At 37.3% G+C, this 18,266-nt stretch overlaps 1 protein-coding gene across 3 annotated transcripts in view; it reads right to left on the bottom strand.

Moving 5' to 3' along the window:
• The window catches only part of TTC28 (tetratricopeptide repeat domain 28), a 692,319-nt gene that overhangs the window by 294,101 nt on the left and 379,952 nt on the right, over positions 1-18,266 (bottom strand). For all 3 annotated transcript variants that reach the window (XM_074390786.1, XM_003938479.4, XM_074390787.1), the window contains one exon: positions 17,437-17,567. In XM_074390786.1, the coding sequence (XP_074246887.1) occupies positions 17,437-17,567 (131 nt within the window). The remainder of the gene's footprint in view (positions 1-17,436; positions 17,568-18,266) is intronic.

The raw sequence follows: 18,266 nt of genomic DNA on the forward strand, positions 1-18,266 counted from the left end.
GATTTTTTTTTTCTTCTTTCAGCAGTTTGAAGATTTTCTCCCACTGTCTCCTGGTCTCCATTATTTCTAATAAGAAATCAGCCATCATTTGTATTGTTGCTCCCCCTCTATCTAATGCATAACTTTTCTCTGGTTGCTTTCAAGATTTTCTCTTTATAATTGGTTTATAGTAGAATATAAAGCACATAGATGTTGTTCTCTGTATTTATGCTGCTTGAGATTAGCTGAGCTGTTAGAATCTATAAGTTTATTTACCTTTTACTAAACTTGGGGAAAATTTTAGCCACTATTTCTACTAATATTCTCTTTGCATCATTTTCTCTGTCATCTTTTTATAATACATACATAATTATACATATGTAAGACCATTTGATATTGTTCCACAAGGCACTGAGGCTCTGTTTATTCTTTTTAATCTATTTTCTCTCTGATTTTCAGATTGGATAATTTCCATTGATGTATCTTCAAGTTCATGTCTCTTTCTCTGTCATCTCTAATGCTTTTTAAGCCCATTGATGACTACGTTAGATACTATATTTTTCCATTTTATTTTCTTATAGTTTCTATTTCTCCTTTGAGACTCCCTGTCCACTGACAAGAATATTTTACTTTACATATTTAAACATAGCTACAGTAACTTTTAAAACTCTTTTCTATTAATTTCAACATCTGGGTTATCTTGGGGTTGGTGTCATGGAATGCCTTTTTTCTTTAGTATGAGATATATTTTTCTGTTTCTTCATATGTCTGATAACTTTGGACTATATCCTGGACATTGTGAATGATATACGGCACACACCTGAAATTTTGTTATATTATTCTATACAATATAAACTTTTTCCTTTTAGCAGTTAACCCTGATGAATTCAAACAGCAAACTGTTTCTCCTGAGGTGGGCAGCAGGTGAAATCTCTATTCAGTTCCTCCAGCCTTAGTTGAGTTGGTTGGAATTTGTCCTCACATGCTTAGGGGCTACCTAGAGATCTGATCAGAATTTATACATAGAATTTGAGGCTCTCCTACATGGCTCTCCCCTTTACAGGATTTCCCACCTCACTTTCTGGTTCTTTTTGTGGCCCATACTCTGCCCTCTAATTCCTCAATCAAAAAGGCTACAAGTTTCTATATAATTTTAGTAGCACTGTAAGGACTGCGGCTACACTCCTACAAACACAAAAAATACAAAACCAGGAAATTTACCCAGTGTTATGCTCTTTTTCCAAATGTTAATTCTCTCCCAGTTTCTGCCTGTTTGGTTATTTCTAGTACCCTCATATAGTTGTTTGTTTTATATTTTGCCCACAGTTATATGGCTGTGCTGATATGAGTGACTTTGCCAGAAGCAGAATCTTCTCTCTTTCCTTTGTGTAGCTACAGGGGATAAAAATGATCCCAATATAAACAGCATATACTATACAAAAATGAAAGACGTTTATGACTCACATTGCTGCACTCTTTATCTCCTGATTAAAGAGTCAATGTACAAGAGACTCCAGCAGCACTATCCAACAGAAGGTTCTAAGATGATAAAACATTTTTTCTGTGCTGTCCAATATGGCAGCTACTAGCCCTATTAGGCTATTTTTGCACTTAAAATGTGGTTATTGTGATTGGAAAATCAGTTTTTTTACATTATTTAATTAATTTAATATAACCACACGTGGCTAATTGCTACTATGCTGGGTAATCCAGCTCTAAAAATTATGTCATCTGGTCTCCCTTTCTTTTTTTTTTTTTTTTAAGAGATAACAACTGCAGCCCAAAGAACTTCCACAAGAGAGCTGGCCATAATATAAGGCCTCTAGTGGCAAAACCAGGATTTGAATTTAGATCTCCTAATTCCTCATCTCAAGTTGCTTCTACTCTGCATATGAAGGGACTACAAAATGTTATGACTGAAAGAGAAGAATGAAAAATATAAGAGACGGCCGGGCGCGGTGGCTCAAGCCTGTAATCCCAGCACTTTGGGAGGCCGAGGCGGGTGGATCACAAGGTCAAAAGATCGAGACCATCTTGGTCAACATGGTGAAACCCCGTCTCTACTAAAAATACAAAAAAAAATAGCTGGGCATGGTGGTGCGTGCCTGTAATCCCAGCTACTCAGGAGGCTGAGGCAGGAGAATTGCCTGAACCCAGGAGGCGGAGGTTGCGGTGAGCCGAGATCGTGCCATTGCACTCCAGCCTGGGTAACAAGAGCGAAACTCCGTCTCAAAAAAAAAAGAAAAAAAAGAAAAAAGAAAAATATAAGAGATGAAGTGGTGATAAAGTAGAACTTCAAAAATTATAGTTCGAAAAGATGAAACAGTGGAGGGGAGAATGATTTGCAAACACATCATACATTACACATATATACACATATATTCCCTGGGTGTACAATTTCTTTTGAGGTGGTAATTATTTTCTCAGCAGAAGGAAAAGAGCTTTTTATAACTCATTACAGGCCCAAAAAGTCAGACTCAGCTGATTTATAACACAAAGTACAAAGAGCACAATCAAGAAATTGATGTCCTGTCTCCATTCTTTGCAAGCATCTACTTTCCAAGTCCTACAGTTCTCAGTGATTTGAGAGTTACTGTTTTGCAATCCTATTTGTTTCTCAAAAGCCTGTAAGATACACACCCCAGAAAAGGTTGCCAAGCCTTCCCCTCATGAACTTAATACTCCCTGTGAGGATATGTTTCTCTGCTAAAATGGAATGCTTTTTACCTTTTAACCCACTCTCCTGTACTATTACAGTAATAAGTACAATAATCACCTCAACTACATTCTTTCTCTCTTACACACACACACACACACACACACACACACACACACACCCCACAACACTTTGTATGGATTTCATATTAGCATTATTGCAAATTATATAATAAAGCACATAGCGTAGAAAATGTCTGTAAAAAGGTCCAAGAAAAATAGCATTGTTTTCAGGGAAAGTGCTGTGGTCAGGATGATGTCATCAAAAATCATCTAATTAATTTCCTATAGCTACATCCTAAAGGAAAACCAGAAGGCTCAATTTTCTCACAAAGTAGTCTTTTCTTTTGGTCAGTAACCATTCATGCAAACCCAGAGGTGTCAAATTGATAATGATTATGATTTACTTTTATTCTTCACAATCATTAAAAATGAAATTTCATTTTAAAACATATTTCATGTGAAAGGCATCATCGGAATATAAAATGTATCCTTTATTTCAGAGATAAAGTCTCACCATGTTGCTGAGATGGCCTTGAACTCCTGGGCTCAAGCAATCCTCTCACCTTAGCTTCCCAGGTAGTTGAGACTATAGGTGCATGCCACTACATCTCGTTAGAAGTATCCTTATTGAAGGTGAATTTTAGATTTTAGTTACTGAGAGCAAAGTAACTACAGAAATGACGAGATGATTAAACTGAGTTGATATTTACTACTTGGCTTTATATGATAACTTCTCCAGCTCTGAGTAAAACAAAGATTACCACTCACAAGGAGAGGAGAGCACTTTTTACCTACTACCACCCTCAGTGTTCTTCCTCCAGGCCAACAGGCATTTATCATGACTGGCCTGGAATACCATAAGAGGTTTGCCAGGAGATTTGAGTTCCTCAAGGGCAAGAATGATGGCATATTCATCTTTATATCCAAAGGCATGACAGCACCTGGTACACAGCAAGCACAAGCATGTTGAATGGATAAATGAATGAGATTATGAAAACAAATAAACTGTGCCCTTTTTCCACCAGAAGCTCCCACCTCTACAGTGGAGAGCAGAACATCATTACAAATAAATATATGGGAAGTGCTACACTAAGGGATGATGACAGCAAACCACAGTTTGTCAACCAATTTGAAAAAAACAAACTAACAGATTGATATCAAGTGCTAAGGTGTTTAAAGCAACCTTTCTCATACTCGTAAGCAGTTTGGGTAAATCTTTTTTTTTTTTTTTTTTTTTTTTTGGCGGGGAGATGGAGCTTCACTCTTGTTGCCCAGGCTGGAGTGTAATAGCATGATCATGGCTCACTGCAACCTTCACCTCCTGGGTTCAAGCAATTCTCGTGCCTCAGCCTCCCAGGTAGCTAGGTTACAGGTGTCCACCACCACACACGGCTACTTTTTTACATTTTAAGTAGAGACAGGGTTTTACCAGGGTAAATCTTTAATATAAAATATGTATTGGATATGACACCAAAAACATAGATAACGAAAGAAAAAATAAGCAAATGGGACTACATCAAATGAAAAGCTTCTGCACAGCAAAAGAAAACATTCAACACAATGAAAAGGCAATCTATGGAATGGTAGAAAATTTATAAAACATATTAGATAAGGGAATTCATACAACTCAATCGAAAAAATAAAAATAAAAATAAAAATAACCCAATTAAAAAACAAGCAAAGAACCTGAATAACATTTTTACAAAGAAGACATATTAATGACCAACAGGATTAAGAAAAGGTGTTAAACATCACTAATCAATGAAATGCAAAACAAAACCACAATAAGATATTACCTCACAGCTGTTACGATGGCTATTACCAAAAAGAAAAGAGATAACAATTGTTTGCAAGAGTGTGCAGAAAAGAAAATCCTTGAGCACTGTTGGTGGGAACATAAATTGGTACAGCCATGAAGAAAAATAGTACAGACATTCCTAAAAAAATTAAAACAGAGCCACATTATGATCCAGCAATCCCACTTCTGAGTATATATCCAAAGCAAATGAAATCAGTATGTCGAAGATGTGTGCACTCTCTTCACTGAAGCATTATTCACTATAGCCAAGATATGGAAACAACCTAAGTGTCTATAAGGTAGATGGATTCAGAAAATGGTGTGTGTGTGTGTGTGTGTGTGTGTGAGTGTGTGTGTGTGTGTGTGTGTAGACACATATACATACAAAAAATATATATGTGTAATGAAATATTACTCAGCCATAAAAAGAAAATCCTGACATTTGTGAGACAGCAGAGATGACTCTGAAGAACATTATGCTACGTGACATAAACCAGAAACAGAAAGAGAAATACTGTATGATTTTACTTACATGGAATTCCACTTACATGTGAAACATTAAAAAAGTCAAACTCATAGAAGCAGAGTAGAACAGTGGTTGTCAGGGCTTGGGGTGAAGGAAACAGGGAGATGTTGGTCAAATGGTACAAACCTTCAGTTATAAGATGATTAAGTTCTAGGGACTCTAACACACAGTTTGGTGACTACAGTTAATAATATTCTTGTTTACTTAAAATTTGTTAAAGAATAGATCTTAAGTGTCCTCACCACTCCTAACACATACAAACAATAATGTATGATATTTAATTATTAATCAATTTAATTGTGGTCATTTCACAATGGATACCTATATCAAACAATCATATTGTATGCCTTAAATACACACAATTTCTATTCAGCAATTACACTTCAATAACGCTGAATAAATTTTTTTTTTTTTTTTTTTTTTTTTTTGAGACGGAGTTTCGCTCTTGTTACCCAGGCTAGAGTGCAATGGCGCGATCTCGGCTCACCGCAACCTCCGCCTCCTGGGTTCAGGCAATTCTCCTGCCTCAGCCTCCTGAGTAGCTGGTAGCTGGGATTACAGGCACGCGCCACCATGCCCAGCTAATGTTTTGTATTTTTAGTAGAGACGGGGTTTCACCATGTTGATCAGGATGGTCTCGATCTTTTGACCTCGTGATCCACCCGCCTCGGCCTCCCAAAGTGCTGGGATTACAGGCTTGAGCCACCGCGCCCGGCCTAAAATTTTTTAAATAATATAATGTATAAGACACCTGTTGACCCAGCAATCCCACTTCTCAGATGCTATTCTAGTTCTACTAAACGTATACAAAGAGACTTGTATATGCTCTTTTTTACTGCAACCATGTTTGTAATGGCAAAAAAATAACAACAACAACACCCAAACAACTCCCTGAATTTCAACAGTGGACAAATGGTACAACCATAATACATACTAGTACCCAGAAGTTCAAAACAATGTAGTTGATCTATGTGTGCTGACATTAAAAGAGTTTCAACAATTTAGGTAAAAAATCATTTGGAGAACAATATCACATTCCCATTTGTGAAAAATAAAACAATACATTTTTATATGTGTATATTTAAATGTATAGCAAATGGGCTAGAATCCCACTAACAGAAAAATGACATAAGCCACAAATACAAACTTTCTAGTAATCACATAAAAATATAAAAAGAAAAAGAAAATTAATTTTAGTAACATTTTACTTAATCCATTGTATTCAAAATATTATCATTATATTATAAACAATATAAAAACTTAGTAATGAGATACTTTACATTCTTTTTGTTCATTCTAAGCCTTGAAGTCCAGAGTGCATTTTACATTTACAGCACATTTCAATTCAAACCACCCACATTTTAAATGCTTATGTGGAAGTAGCTACCACAATGAGCAGTATAAATCTAGGAGAATACACTTCAAACTGGTAACAGTGGTTACTTCTGGAGAAGATAGTTTTTAAATCTTTTACATCAATAACTAAATCATACATTACCTATGCAATGATAAACTATAACAATAAAAAAACAAGTAGTATGGGACTGCAGATGGCTGAGCAAATAACCCTGTTCCCAGAGTTGCTGAATATCTGGATCAATGAGGGGAACCAGGGAAAAATAAAATTTTAAAATATCATTTACAATAGTAGGCATGCACACACACACACACACACACACACACACACACAACATCTAACGATAAAATTAAGAAATGATATGCAATACTTCTATACTGAAAAGAATAAAGCATTGCAGGAAGAAAATTTACAAGGCCTAAATAAATGGAAAAATATACCATGTTTATGGAATATAAGATTAAAATATATTTGTAGATTCAATCCTATCCCAGTCAAAATTCCAGTGTGATGTTTAAGCAGAGGAAAGGAGAACTAACAAGCTAATTCTAAGACATACATATATGTAAAGAACCTGGAATATCTACAGCAATCTTGTAGTAGAACAAAGCTACAAGAATTACATTATCAAGTATCCAGACTCATTAAAAAGCTACAATAACTAGGAAATTTACTATTGTCATAAAGACAGACAAAATTATTAACAGAACAGCGTCCTTATATGTACATCTTAAATCTACAACAAAAGTAACAGGCAGTACAGTCTCAGGAATATAGAGTATTGGGTCAACTGGCTATCCATGTGGGGAAAAAACATGAACTTTGATTTCTACCTCAACCCAAACAACTGAATTCCAAGTGGCAGTAGATCTAAATGCAAATGGTAAAACAATAAACCTCGCAGGAGAGTATTTCCATGACCTTGTGATATACAACATTTTCTTAAACAAAAAAAAGGCTCTAACTAATAAACAAAAGTATTGATAAATTGGACTTCACTAACATTTGGTGTATTAGGTAGAGAAGATGGAAATTGAGAAAGAGCTTCAGTATGGCAGAAATGACAACTAAACCTGAAAAAGGAAAATGTTGCTAAGGAGTCAAAGGTGAAGGCTTCTATACAAACAGACCAGAAAGAGTAAAGGTGCAGAAGGGTAAAAGCAGAAGGCCAGCAGACTTGCATAAACAGATTACAAAGTGTACAATATACAGAGTAGTTGAAGGTAAGTTATAAGAAAAGGTTATGAAGGGATCTGGACTTTATCCTGAAGGGAAAAAGGCTGTCAGTGGCTTTAAGCAGGCTTTTTCTAATGATGTAATTCATGATCAGAACTAAATTTTAGAAATATAACTCAAAGAGCTTATAGAAGATGAACTAGATCAAAAGGAAACTAGACTCAGGACAGAGTTAAAACAGGGCTTCACAAATTACAGTATTTACATACCCCAGTGTGAGAAGAGGTATGCAAAGCTACCTGATAAAATCAACAGTACTTTTTCCAGGAGTATCCTGTTTTTTTGAATATTTAGGAAAAAACAACTTCACATTAAAACAAACACTGATATAATGCAGTCATATGCAAAACTCATATGAGTTATTTACATGACAATAACAACAATAGCATCCCTTTTGTATCCTTATTATGTCTAAGGCACTATGCTCATCAAGCACTTTATATGAATTCATTTACTTCTCACAACAATAAGCAAAATTGATACTATTAGAATTACTTCCTCCATTAAACTACACATACGGAGTTATTTGCTCAGATGTGTATTTCCGTATACTTTTTTCTTTTTACTTTTTAAATTCTGTAATTAAGGTTGAACAATTCTTTACAATGCTGATGATATAACCTGGTATAACCACTTTGGAAAACTGGCAAAAACTTCCTAAATGTAAACATCATATGTATGGCCAAATACCTAATAGAAATAAGTACTGATGCTCATCAAAAGATACTCACAAAAATATTTATAGCAGCATTTTTCTAAAAGCTCCAAACTGGAAACAACTCATGAGTCCATCAGCACACTTAAAAGAGTTACATAATTTTTATGTCACATGGTACTAAGTGGCAGAGCCGAACTTCAAGCCCAAATTTGTTGAATATCTAATTTCACATTCTCAACCACCATCCTATATTGCAAAGACATTATCTACTCATGACAGCAGCTTCAGACTTTGCTCATAGATCCAAGTAGCATACATCCTTTCTCCTCCACCTATATAAGAATACATCCTTTCTCCTCCACCTATATAAGAATATCTATTAAAAAGTAGGAAAAGTTCTGAAAGGAGGCTACTGCAACAGTCTAGGTAAAAGAGATGGGAGGAGACAGGAAAGAGATTTCTAATACAGAAAGAAGAGAATCAAGTAACCAACTAAACATGAGAGTGAGGGGAGGAGGTGGTTTGGGCAACAGGACAGTGGTGAACACAGAAGTAGGCAGAGACTGAGGGCTCAGTCAACATGAGTTGAAGGTACCTATCCAGGAGGCAGTTGGAATGAGAGTATAAAGCTCAAGAGACAAATCAAACTGATAAAAAATACTTTGGAGACCGGGCTCGGTGGGTCACACCTGTAATCCCAGCACTTTGGGAGGCCAAGGTGGGTAGATCACAAAGTCAGGAGGTCAAGACCAGCCTGGCCAACATGGTGAAACCCATCTCTACTAAAAATACAAAAATCAGCTGAGCATGGTGGTGTATGCCAATAATCCCAGCTACTCAGGAGGCTGAGACAGGAGAACTGCTTGAACCGGGACCTGGGAGGTGGAGGTTGCAGTGAGCCGAGATCATGTCACTGCACTCCAGTCTGGGCTACAGAGCAAGACTCTGTCTTAAAAAAATAAAAAATTGGAGTTATCAGCATATTTGTGTATTAGATATCCTGAACAGAGAACACTGTCTCTAATACTATGTAATTTATGTACTCTTCTAACAATTAATATTAACTCACAGGAAGGCCTCTGTGAGCAATTAAAATTAATTTTGAAACCATTAAAGTAGACAAAAGGTTAGTCAGAATTTAAAAATCCTGTGGAGAATATACCCTCTCCCCTATTAGGCATCTGAGAGCAACAGGAGAAAAGAAAACCTGTTAAGCTATGCATTAGCATGCCTGTAGTCCCAGCCACTCAGGAAGCTGAGGCAGGAGGACTGCTTCAGGCCAGAAGTTCAAGGTCACAGTGCACTATGATCATGCTTGTGAATAGCCACTGCACTACAGCCTGGATAATGTAGCAAGACCTCTTTTTTTTTTTTTTTTTTTTTTTTTTTTTTTTTGAGACGGAGTTTCACTCTTGTTACCCAGGCTGGAGTGCAATGGCGCGATCTCGGCTCACCGCAACCTCCGCCTCCTGGGTTCAGGCAATTCTCCTGCTTCAGCCTCCTGAGCAGCTGGGATTACAGGCACGTGCCACCATGCCCAGCTAATTTTTTGTATTTTTAGTAGAGACGGGGTTAGACCTCTGTCTTTAAAAAACAATAAAAATTATAAAAAATGTATTTTTTGACCAGGCACAGTGGCTCACACCTGTAATACCAGCACTTTGGGAGGTCGAGGTGGGTGGATCACCTGAGGTCAAGAGTTCGAGACCAGCCTGGCCAACATGGTGAAACCCCATCTCTACTAAAAATAAAAATTAGCTGGGTATGGTGGCACGAGCCTGTAATTCCAGCTACTTGGGAGGCTGAGGCAGGAGAATCACTTGAACCTGGGAGATGGTGTTTCCAGTGAGCCAAGATTGCACCATTGCACTCCAGCCTGGGTGACAGAGCGGGATGCTATGTCAAAAAAAAATTTTTTTTTTAAGAAAATCTATTGCTTTCTAAAGGTAAGTAGACAAACTACTTTCAGGCTAGTATCTAGCTACTTCAGAAAATCCTAAAACTTATTATAGCCAAAGATGCAAGAGACAGAAAGATGCAGCTTTGTATCCTTTCCTCTCAGCATTTACAGTACTAATTTTTGCTTGCAGTTTACTGTACTTTATTTCAATATCAAAATAATGCAAAAGTGCAAACAAGATATAATTTAAGGTCATACAAAGAATAGGATAATCATAAAATCTGTATTACCTGAACTTTTTATATTAAAGACTGCTGTTTGGGAGTGTTCTCAAAGTTCTAATCAGTGCAATAATTAGGAACAAAGTAGAAGAGTAACATGAGAACAGAAATGTACAAAATTATCATTATCTTCAAATAATTTACATTGTAAGAAAATCCAAGATATTAAAAAAATATATGCACTAATATAATCTTCCTATGGCCAGTGACAAAACATGCAAGATAAACACCTTTCCTACATACCATCAATAAGTAGCTTTTTAAAAAAAATCATAATGAGGGTCTGGCATAGTCGATCATGCCTATAATACCAGCACTTTGAGAGGCCAAGGTGAGAGGACTGCTTGAGCCAGGAGTTCAAGACCAACCTAGGCAACATAGTGAGATATTGTCTCTACCAAAAAATGTTTCAAATTAGCCAGGCATGGTGGCATGCACCTGTAGTCCCAGCTACCTGGGAGGCTAAGGTGGGAAGATCACTTGAGCCCAGGAGGTCAAGTATGCAGCGAGCCATGATTGCACCACTGCACTCTAGCCTGAGTGACAGAGTGAGACCTTGTCTCTCTCTCTCTCTCTCTCTCTCTCTCTCTCTCTCACACACACACACACACAAACACACAGAAAAAATATCTCATTTCCAATGAGATACATGAAGTGTATAGCAAAAGAAAAACTCCCTAAAAGTGTTGATCATGTAAGAATAAACAGAGAGTCAGACCAGGCAACTAAATGAAAAACTATTAAAAATACATCAATTTAGGCCGGGCGCGGTGGCTCAAGCCTGTAATCCCAGCACTTTGGGAGGCCGAGGCGGGTGGATCACGAGGTCGAGAGATCGAGACCATCCTGGTCAACATGGTGAAACCCCGTCTCTACTAAAAATACAAAAAATTAGCTGGGCATGGTGGCACGTGCCTGTAATCCCAGCTACTCAGGAGGCCGAGACAGGAGAATTGCCTGAGCCCAGGAGGCGGAGGTTGCGGTGAGCCGAGATCGCGCCATTGCACTCCAACCTGGGTAACAAGAGCGAAACTCCGTCTCAAAAAAAAAAAAAAAAAAAAATACATCAATTTATTCGTAAATAATATGTAAATTCAATACAATTCCAATAGACATCCCAACAAATAATTATCTAGAATCTAACAAAATGATTTTAAAGTTCATTTATGGGGAAAGATTGTAAGAATATCCTACACATTAAAAAAATAATAATAGTATAGGACTTCACTAGGAAATATCTTGTATTACAGGGCAATGATAATTAAAACTGTGTTACTAGAACACAAAGTGCCCAACAGCTCAGATACAGCAATGCCCAGAATTAGACCAATACAAAATAACCAATACCACTATAGAAGAAAATAGATTGAATATTAAAGGTCTTCATTTTATTTTATTTTATTTTTTTGAGACAGAGTCTTGCTCTGTCACCAGGCGCTAGGCTGGAGTACAGTGAAGCGATCTGGTCTCACTGCAACCTCCGCCTTCCAGGTTCAACCAATTCTCCTGCCTCAGCCTCCCAAGTAGCTGGGACTACAGGCGCGTGCCACCACGACCAGCTAATTTGTGTACTTTTTTAGTAGAGATGGGGTTTCACCATGTTGGCCAGGATGGTCTTAATCTCTTGACCTCGTAATCTGCCCGCCTTAGCCTCCCAAAGTGCTGGGATTACAGGCGTGAGCCACCGTGCCCAGCAGTTCTTTATTTTAAAAACAAAGCATAAAGTTCTTTAAAAAACAAATTTAAAAAAACAGCCAACCCAAGTAGTGATCAAAGAAGTGCAAATTAAAACAATAAGATATTACTTTTCTCTTAACCTATTCAATTGATGTTTTGGTTTTAATATTAATGCCCGGTGTTGGCCAGTGCAGGGAAATTAAACCTCTGATACACTGCTGGTAGGCCTGAAAGAGATGCAGCGTTTCCTGGGAGCACTTAGTAGTAAGTATAAGAAGCCTTACTATGTTTACTCCAAACCAACCCACTTCTAATAATTTAAGTAAAGGAAATGATAAGAGATGTGTTTAAAGATTTACCTACAAAGAGATTTTTTTCAGATTTTATAATACCAAAATTTTGAAACAACCTAAATATATAACAGTAGGGAAATAGATGGAATAAATGATGAGAAAGCCATTAGAATTTCAGTGGAAAACTTAATAAAATGAAGACATGTGTTATATAAGTGCAAACAGTTATAAAACAGCAACACAAGAGGATTTCCATTTTGGTTTAAATAAATAAAAACAATTATAATTACATATATGACTAAAAGAGTATACCAAAAATACTAACAGTATGGTAGGCTTATTTTCATGTAGTTATTTCATGCAGTTATTTTCATGTAATTTTTATGTAATTGGATAAAACTAATAAATACTAACTTTTTTCTTTTTGGAGACAGGGTTGCTTTCTGTTGCCCAGACTAGAGTACAGTGGTGTGAACTTAGCCCACTGCAACCTTGGCTTGCCAAGTTCAAGCAATCCTCTCACCTCAACCTCCTGAGTAGCTGGGACTACAGGCATGTACCACCACACCCAGCTAATTTTTTTTTTTTCTTTTTGCAAAGATGAGGTTTCACTATACTGCTTAGGCTGCTCTCAAATTCCTAGGCTCAAGTAATCTGCCCACCTTGGGCTACAACTCCTGGGTTTAAGTAATCTGCCCACCTTGGCCTCCCAAAGTGCTGAGATTATAGGCATGAGCCACTGTATCCAACCCTATATTACCTTTTATAAAAAACAAGATTCTGTGACTATACTGAATATAATTGTGGTGAATATTTGATCATTGCTAAAGCCATGAACTCTCTTATCACTCAGCAAAACATGACTGATATGCTAACCAGAGTTTAAGATCACATTCCAAGTTTCACCTATTCAAAAAGCTTCCTCAAATTTGTACAAGTCTCTGCCCCTCCAGAATTTCAGAATTTCAGCAGTAATTAAGAGAACATTCATCATTTATTGCTGAAACAATGTCCTAACATTTTCATGTATTAAAGCTTGCCTCAAAGAGAAAGTAAGTCTCTTAAAGGGAGTAGCCTTGTACCATACTACCTAGACCTTTAACCCTAAGTGCAGTATTAGGTGCTTTGTGAGAAGACTTCACACTTAACTGAATTAACTCTAGAATGGCCAACTAAAACTCTGAACCTAGATAAAATACATATTACTGAAATAGTTCCCTTTAGATATTTTGTACATTCCTTTAAGTTCTAAACCAATATTAACTCCAGTCTTAACAATTGGTGGCTGGTTTCAGGGATACGGGAATAAAGATTTCCAGTAAAATATGGGCAGGTAAGAAGCAACACTCAAAAACAACCTTAAAAATTAGAGAAATGCCCTTGTTCACTGAAGCATTATTCACAATAACCAAGATATGGTAACAACCTAAGTATCTATCAAGAAATCAAAGTGTAAAGAAATGGCTCACACACACAGACACATATAATGGAAAGTTATTTAGCCTTAAAAAAGAAGGAAATCCTGTCATTTGCAACAAGATAGATGAACTTGGAGAATATCATGTTAAGTGAAATAGGCCAGACACAGAAAGAAAAGTACTACATGATCTCACTTACATATGGAGTCTAAAAAGACCAAATTCATAGAAGCAGAGCATAGATAGAATGGTGGTTACCGGTGGGGGCTGAGGGAGAGCAATGAGGAGATGTGGGTTAAAGGGTATACAGTTTTACCTATGCAAGATAAATAAGATCTAGAGATCTAATGTATACCAGGACGCTATAGTTAATAATATCATATTGTATACTTAAAATTTGCTGAAAGATTAAATCCAAAATGTTCTCCCCCTCCAACGCAAAGTTAAAAAGAAGAATCACTGAATGCTTACTATGTATCAGATACAGGAAATACATTTATGAACAAAAAACTAAGAAAAATCCATTAATTTCTCATGAAAATGGCCGGGTGCGGTGGCTCAAGCCTTTAATCCCAGCACTTTGGGAGGCCGAGGCGGGTGGATCACGAGGTCGAGAGATCGAGACCATCCTGGTCAACGTGGTGAAACCCTGTCTCTAGTAAAAATACAAAAAATTAGCTGGGCATGGTGGCGCGTGCCTGTAGTCCCAGCTACTCAGGAGGCTGAGGCAGGAGAATTGTCTGAACCCAGGAGGCAGAGGTTGCGGTGAGCCGAGATCGTGCCATTGCACTCCAGCCTGGGTAACAAGAGCGACACTCTGTCTCAAAAAAAAAAAAAAAAAAAAAAATTCTCATGAAAATGAATGGTACTCTAATTCCAGAGGCAAACAGAAGAAACACAGTGAGAAAAAAAGGGAAATTCCTTAGGTCAGTCAAGGAATCAGATAAATGTGCTCGAGCAACATCAACCAGGAGCATGGGCTAAACAGGAGGAACAACTCAGGAGGCCTCTGCAATAGTTGAGCTATGGCTCACAACCCAAGTGAGCCACTGTGAAAAGGGAATGGCCAGAAGAGGGTGTTAAGATTGTTAACAATCAGAAACTTTTGATGAGAATATTATTAAGCTGAGACAAGGAATGTGGTAGCTGGACATTCTATCCTCACATATGGGAAAAAATAAATTCCCCTCAGTGGGAATTTTTAATTAGCCCTGGAGTCTCTTACACATAAAAAGAATATCCCAGTAGGCAATCTTGTGAACTACTGTAGTAGCGGCTATGCAAAGATCAACTTTGCTGAGAAGCAACTGTGATATGTGGCAAATCTAAGATAGGTCGGTTTGGGGAAGGAATTGGTGCCAGTATTACCTCAGGGTCCCTTCCATCCTCATAATTCGATGATTTTTTTTTTTTTTTTTTTTTTTTTAGATGGAGTCTCGCTCTGTAGCCCAGGCTGGAGTGCAGTGGTGCGATCTTGGCTCACTGCAACCTCCACTTCCCGGGTCCCAGTTCAAGCAATTCTCCTACCTCAGCCTCCCAAGTAGCTGGGATTACAGGCACAAGCCACCATGCCCAGATAATTTTTGCACTTTTTAGTAGAGACAGGGTTTCATCATGTTGGCCAATCTGGTCTTGAACTCCTGACCTCATGATCTGCCCACCCTGGCCTCCCAAAGTGCTGGGATTACAAGTGTGAGCCAGTGCAACCGGCCATAGTTCAATGATTTCTTAACAACATATTGTAGAACAGAGGTTATAAAACAAAGAGATCGCAGATGATATAACTTATACTACTGAGAAGAGGGAAGGCAGAAAAAAATCATTCTTTCTCTTTAATATCTGTAATATTAACCATTTAAAAGTCTTTCCATCCTATCTAGTAATTGGACTAACATATACAGCTTGAAGGTTAGGAAAAAAGAGTATAAATGTAGTTCTTGACTTTTTTTTTTCCAAGACGGAGTCTTGCTCTGTTGCCCAGGCTGGAGTGCAGTGGCACGATCTGGGCTCACTGCAACTTCCGCCTCCCCAGGTGAAGCAATTCTCCTACCTCAGCCTCCCTAGTAGATGAGATTACAGGCGACCACCACCACACCGGGCAAAGTTTTGTATTTTAAGTAGAGACAGTGTTTCACTATGTTGGCCAGGGTGGTCTTCAACTCCTGATCGTGTGATCTACCTGCCCCGGCCTCCCAAAGTGCTGGGATTACAGCCGTGAGCCACCACACCCGGTCAACTCTTGGCATATTTATAGCAATTTGTCCCTTCACTAAATGGGCCTATCCGGACAACTATGCTGTTTTATTTCTTAAACCTGGTTCTCACTTCATAATGCCATTAGTATATATCTGTCTCTAGAAGTTTGATCTCCCATTTCACTCCCTGAACATCAAAGAATCAGATCATCTGGCTTATAGGAATTGTTTGTAAGGTCGGAGTTAATTGGGCAAAAAGAAAAGTGCTCAGTTAACTTAGAGAATAAAATTGCCAAATATCCTCGGCCCTTCAATAGTCTGTTTTGGTGGCTTTCAAAGGCTTTTCTTTCCTTCTTCAATTCCCTCCTAGTGCCTGGCCATGTTCCTGAAACATGAAGTTACTGGATCATTTAAACAATATAATTAATCTTTATAATGTCCCATAGAATTCTTAGATGTAAACGTGACTAAACATATTTCTCAAAACAGAGAATGATTTATAAACTTATTGTTGCCTCTGCTGTTAACCTTCTCTTCCCTATTAATAATATTATAATAAAAGCTATCATTTATGGAATTCCTTTGTGGAATGCCATTATGAAAATCCTGGCACCGTGCTGGGCACTTTACATATATTATTTATAATCCTACCACAACTGTGTTTGGAATAAATAGAATAATAATCATTTCCTGAATAAGAAAACAGAGGAGAAAAAGAAAAATTAAGTTATAACTACTCCCAAGATTCCACAACCATGAAGCACTACAGCTGGGATTTAAATCTTGGTCTATCTGATGCCAAACCTCACCTTCTTTCCACTTTGTAGACACTCTCTAATCATGTTACATCTACTGAATATTAACTCTTTGAGCATATTATAGTTCATCTCTTTAATAAAGACTAGGATGATACTTCTTTACCATTATGATTCAGATATCAAACTTAGTACACTTCTGAGTTAAAAATCCACCAAAGCATCAATGTAAACAGGTTGCGGTAATAATATCTGATCTTAAAAAAAGGCCCACAATGTTTGCTTTTTACAATTAATGAGTATGGTATAATAACATGGCTTTTTTCTACTTTTACATAAACTTACGCACATTTGAAGATAATAAGAACAATGCATCTGACAAAGCTGTTAGATCCTGAGGTCGAGAACAAGGTCTGATCTATTTCTATATATCCAAGGACTATGCTTGGTTGATACCCAACACTCAACTGTTGATGAAAGACAGAATCAATAATTCTCAAGTAATACTTTCTTCTCAAAGTAATATTTTAAGATACCTGAAAGAGTAGTTTAAAAAAAAAAAAGAAGAAAAGAAAGAAAATAGAGCTCCCTGTTTTCAAAAAAAAAAGAGAAAAAACGTTTTTGGTCTACAGATGAGCTTCCTACCTCTCGATCTTTGAGTTTCATGGCAAGTACCAACTGATGCCTGTGGTTAGTGAGAGCCTCCCGGTAATTTCCTTTGGAGAAGAATGCAGAGCCCAGATTCCCATGAGCTCGGCATTCTCCTGTCTGGTCACCTGGATTTAATTGAGAAAAAAAAAACAAAGATAAAAATTTTCTAAGTTACAATGTTATTTATAATATATAACGGTCATCTTAATTTAAGAGTCACAGATTTATTAGCTAAGATTTCACTTATTTTCTTTTAGAAAAGTGTTTCTTCCACAAGACACTATTTAGGGAGTTATTGTCCTAGAATTCAAATCTCTAGATAATGACTGCCATTATTGTCAAAATATACAACTGCAGACAGGGACTTAGGTATCTTGAAACAGAAGACCTTAACACAAACTAGCTGCTATTTTAGTCTCCTCATTGCTCTGCTAATGACCTTTGATTCTAAACCACCATCAGCTTGTTGGGTCAGTCATTTGACTCCACACCTACAAAGAAATATCTTTACAAGTATGCTCGTGGTAGATTCACCATATCCTTTCCCTTACTGCAATCCTGTAAGTCCTTGAATAATCACCATAATGACCATCATAATCATAAGCCATACTTATTTTACAAATGAGAAAACTGGGTCACAGAGAGATTAAGAAACTTTCCCCAAGTCACAAAGCTAGTAAGCGACAGAGCAAGGCTTCTAAATCCAGTAGTCAGACTCCATAGTACACACTCTATATTATACTCTCTCCTTCAACAAAATTATGATGCATCCTAATGGAGAAAAAAATTCAAATTAAGATGAAAAACTCACCCACCAATGCTAT

The sequence above is a fragment of the Saimiri boliviensis genome, chromosome 21 (assembly GCF_048565385.1).
Source record: "Saimiri boliviensis isolate mSaiBol1 chromosome 21, mSaiBol1.pri, whole genome shotgun sequence".
Classification (NCBI taxonomy): Eukaryota; Metazoa; Chordata; class Mammalia; order Primates; family Cebidae; genus Saimiri; species Saimiri boliviensis.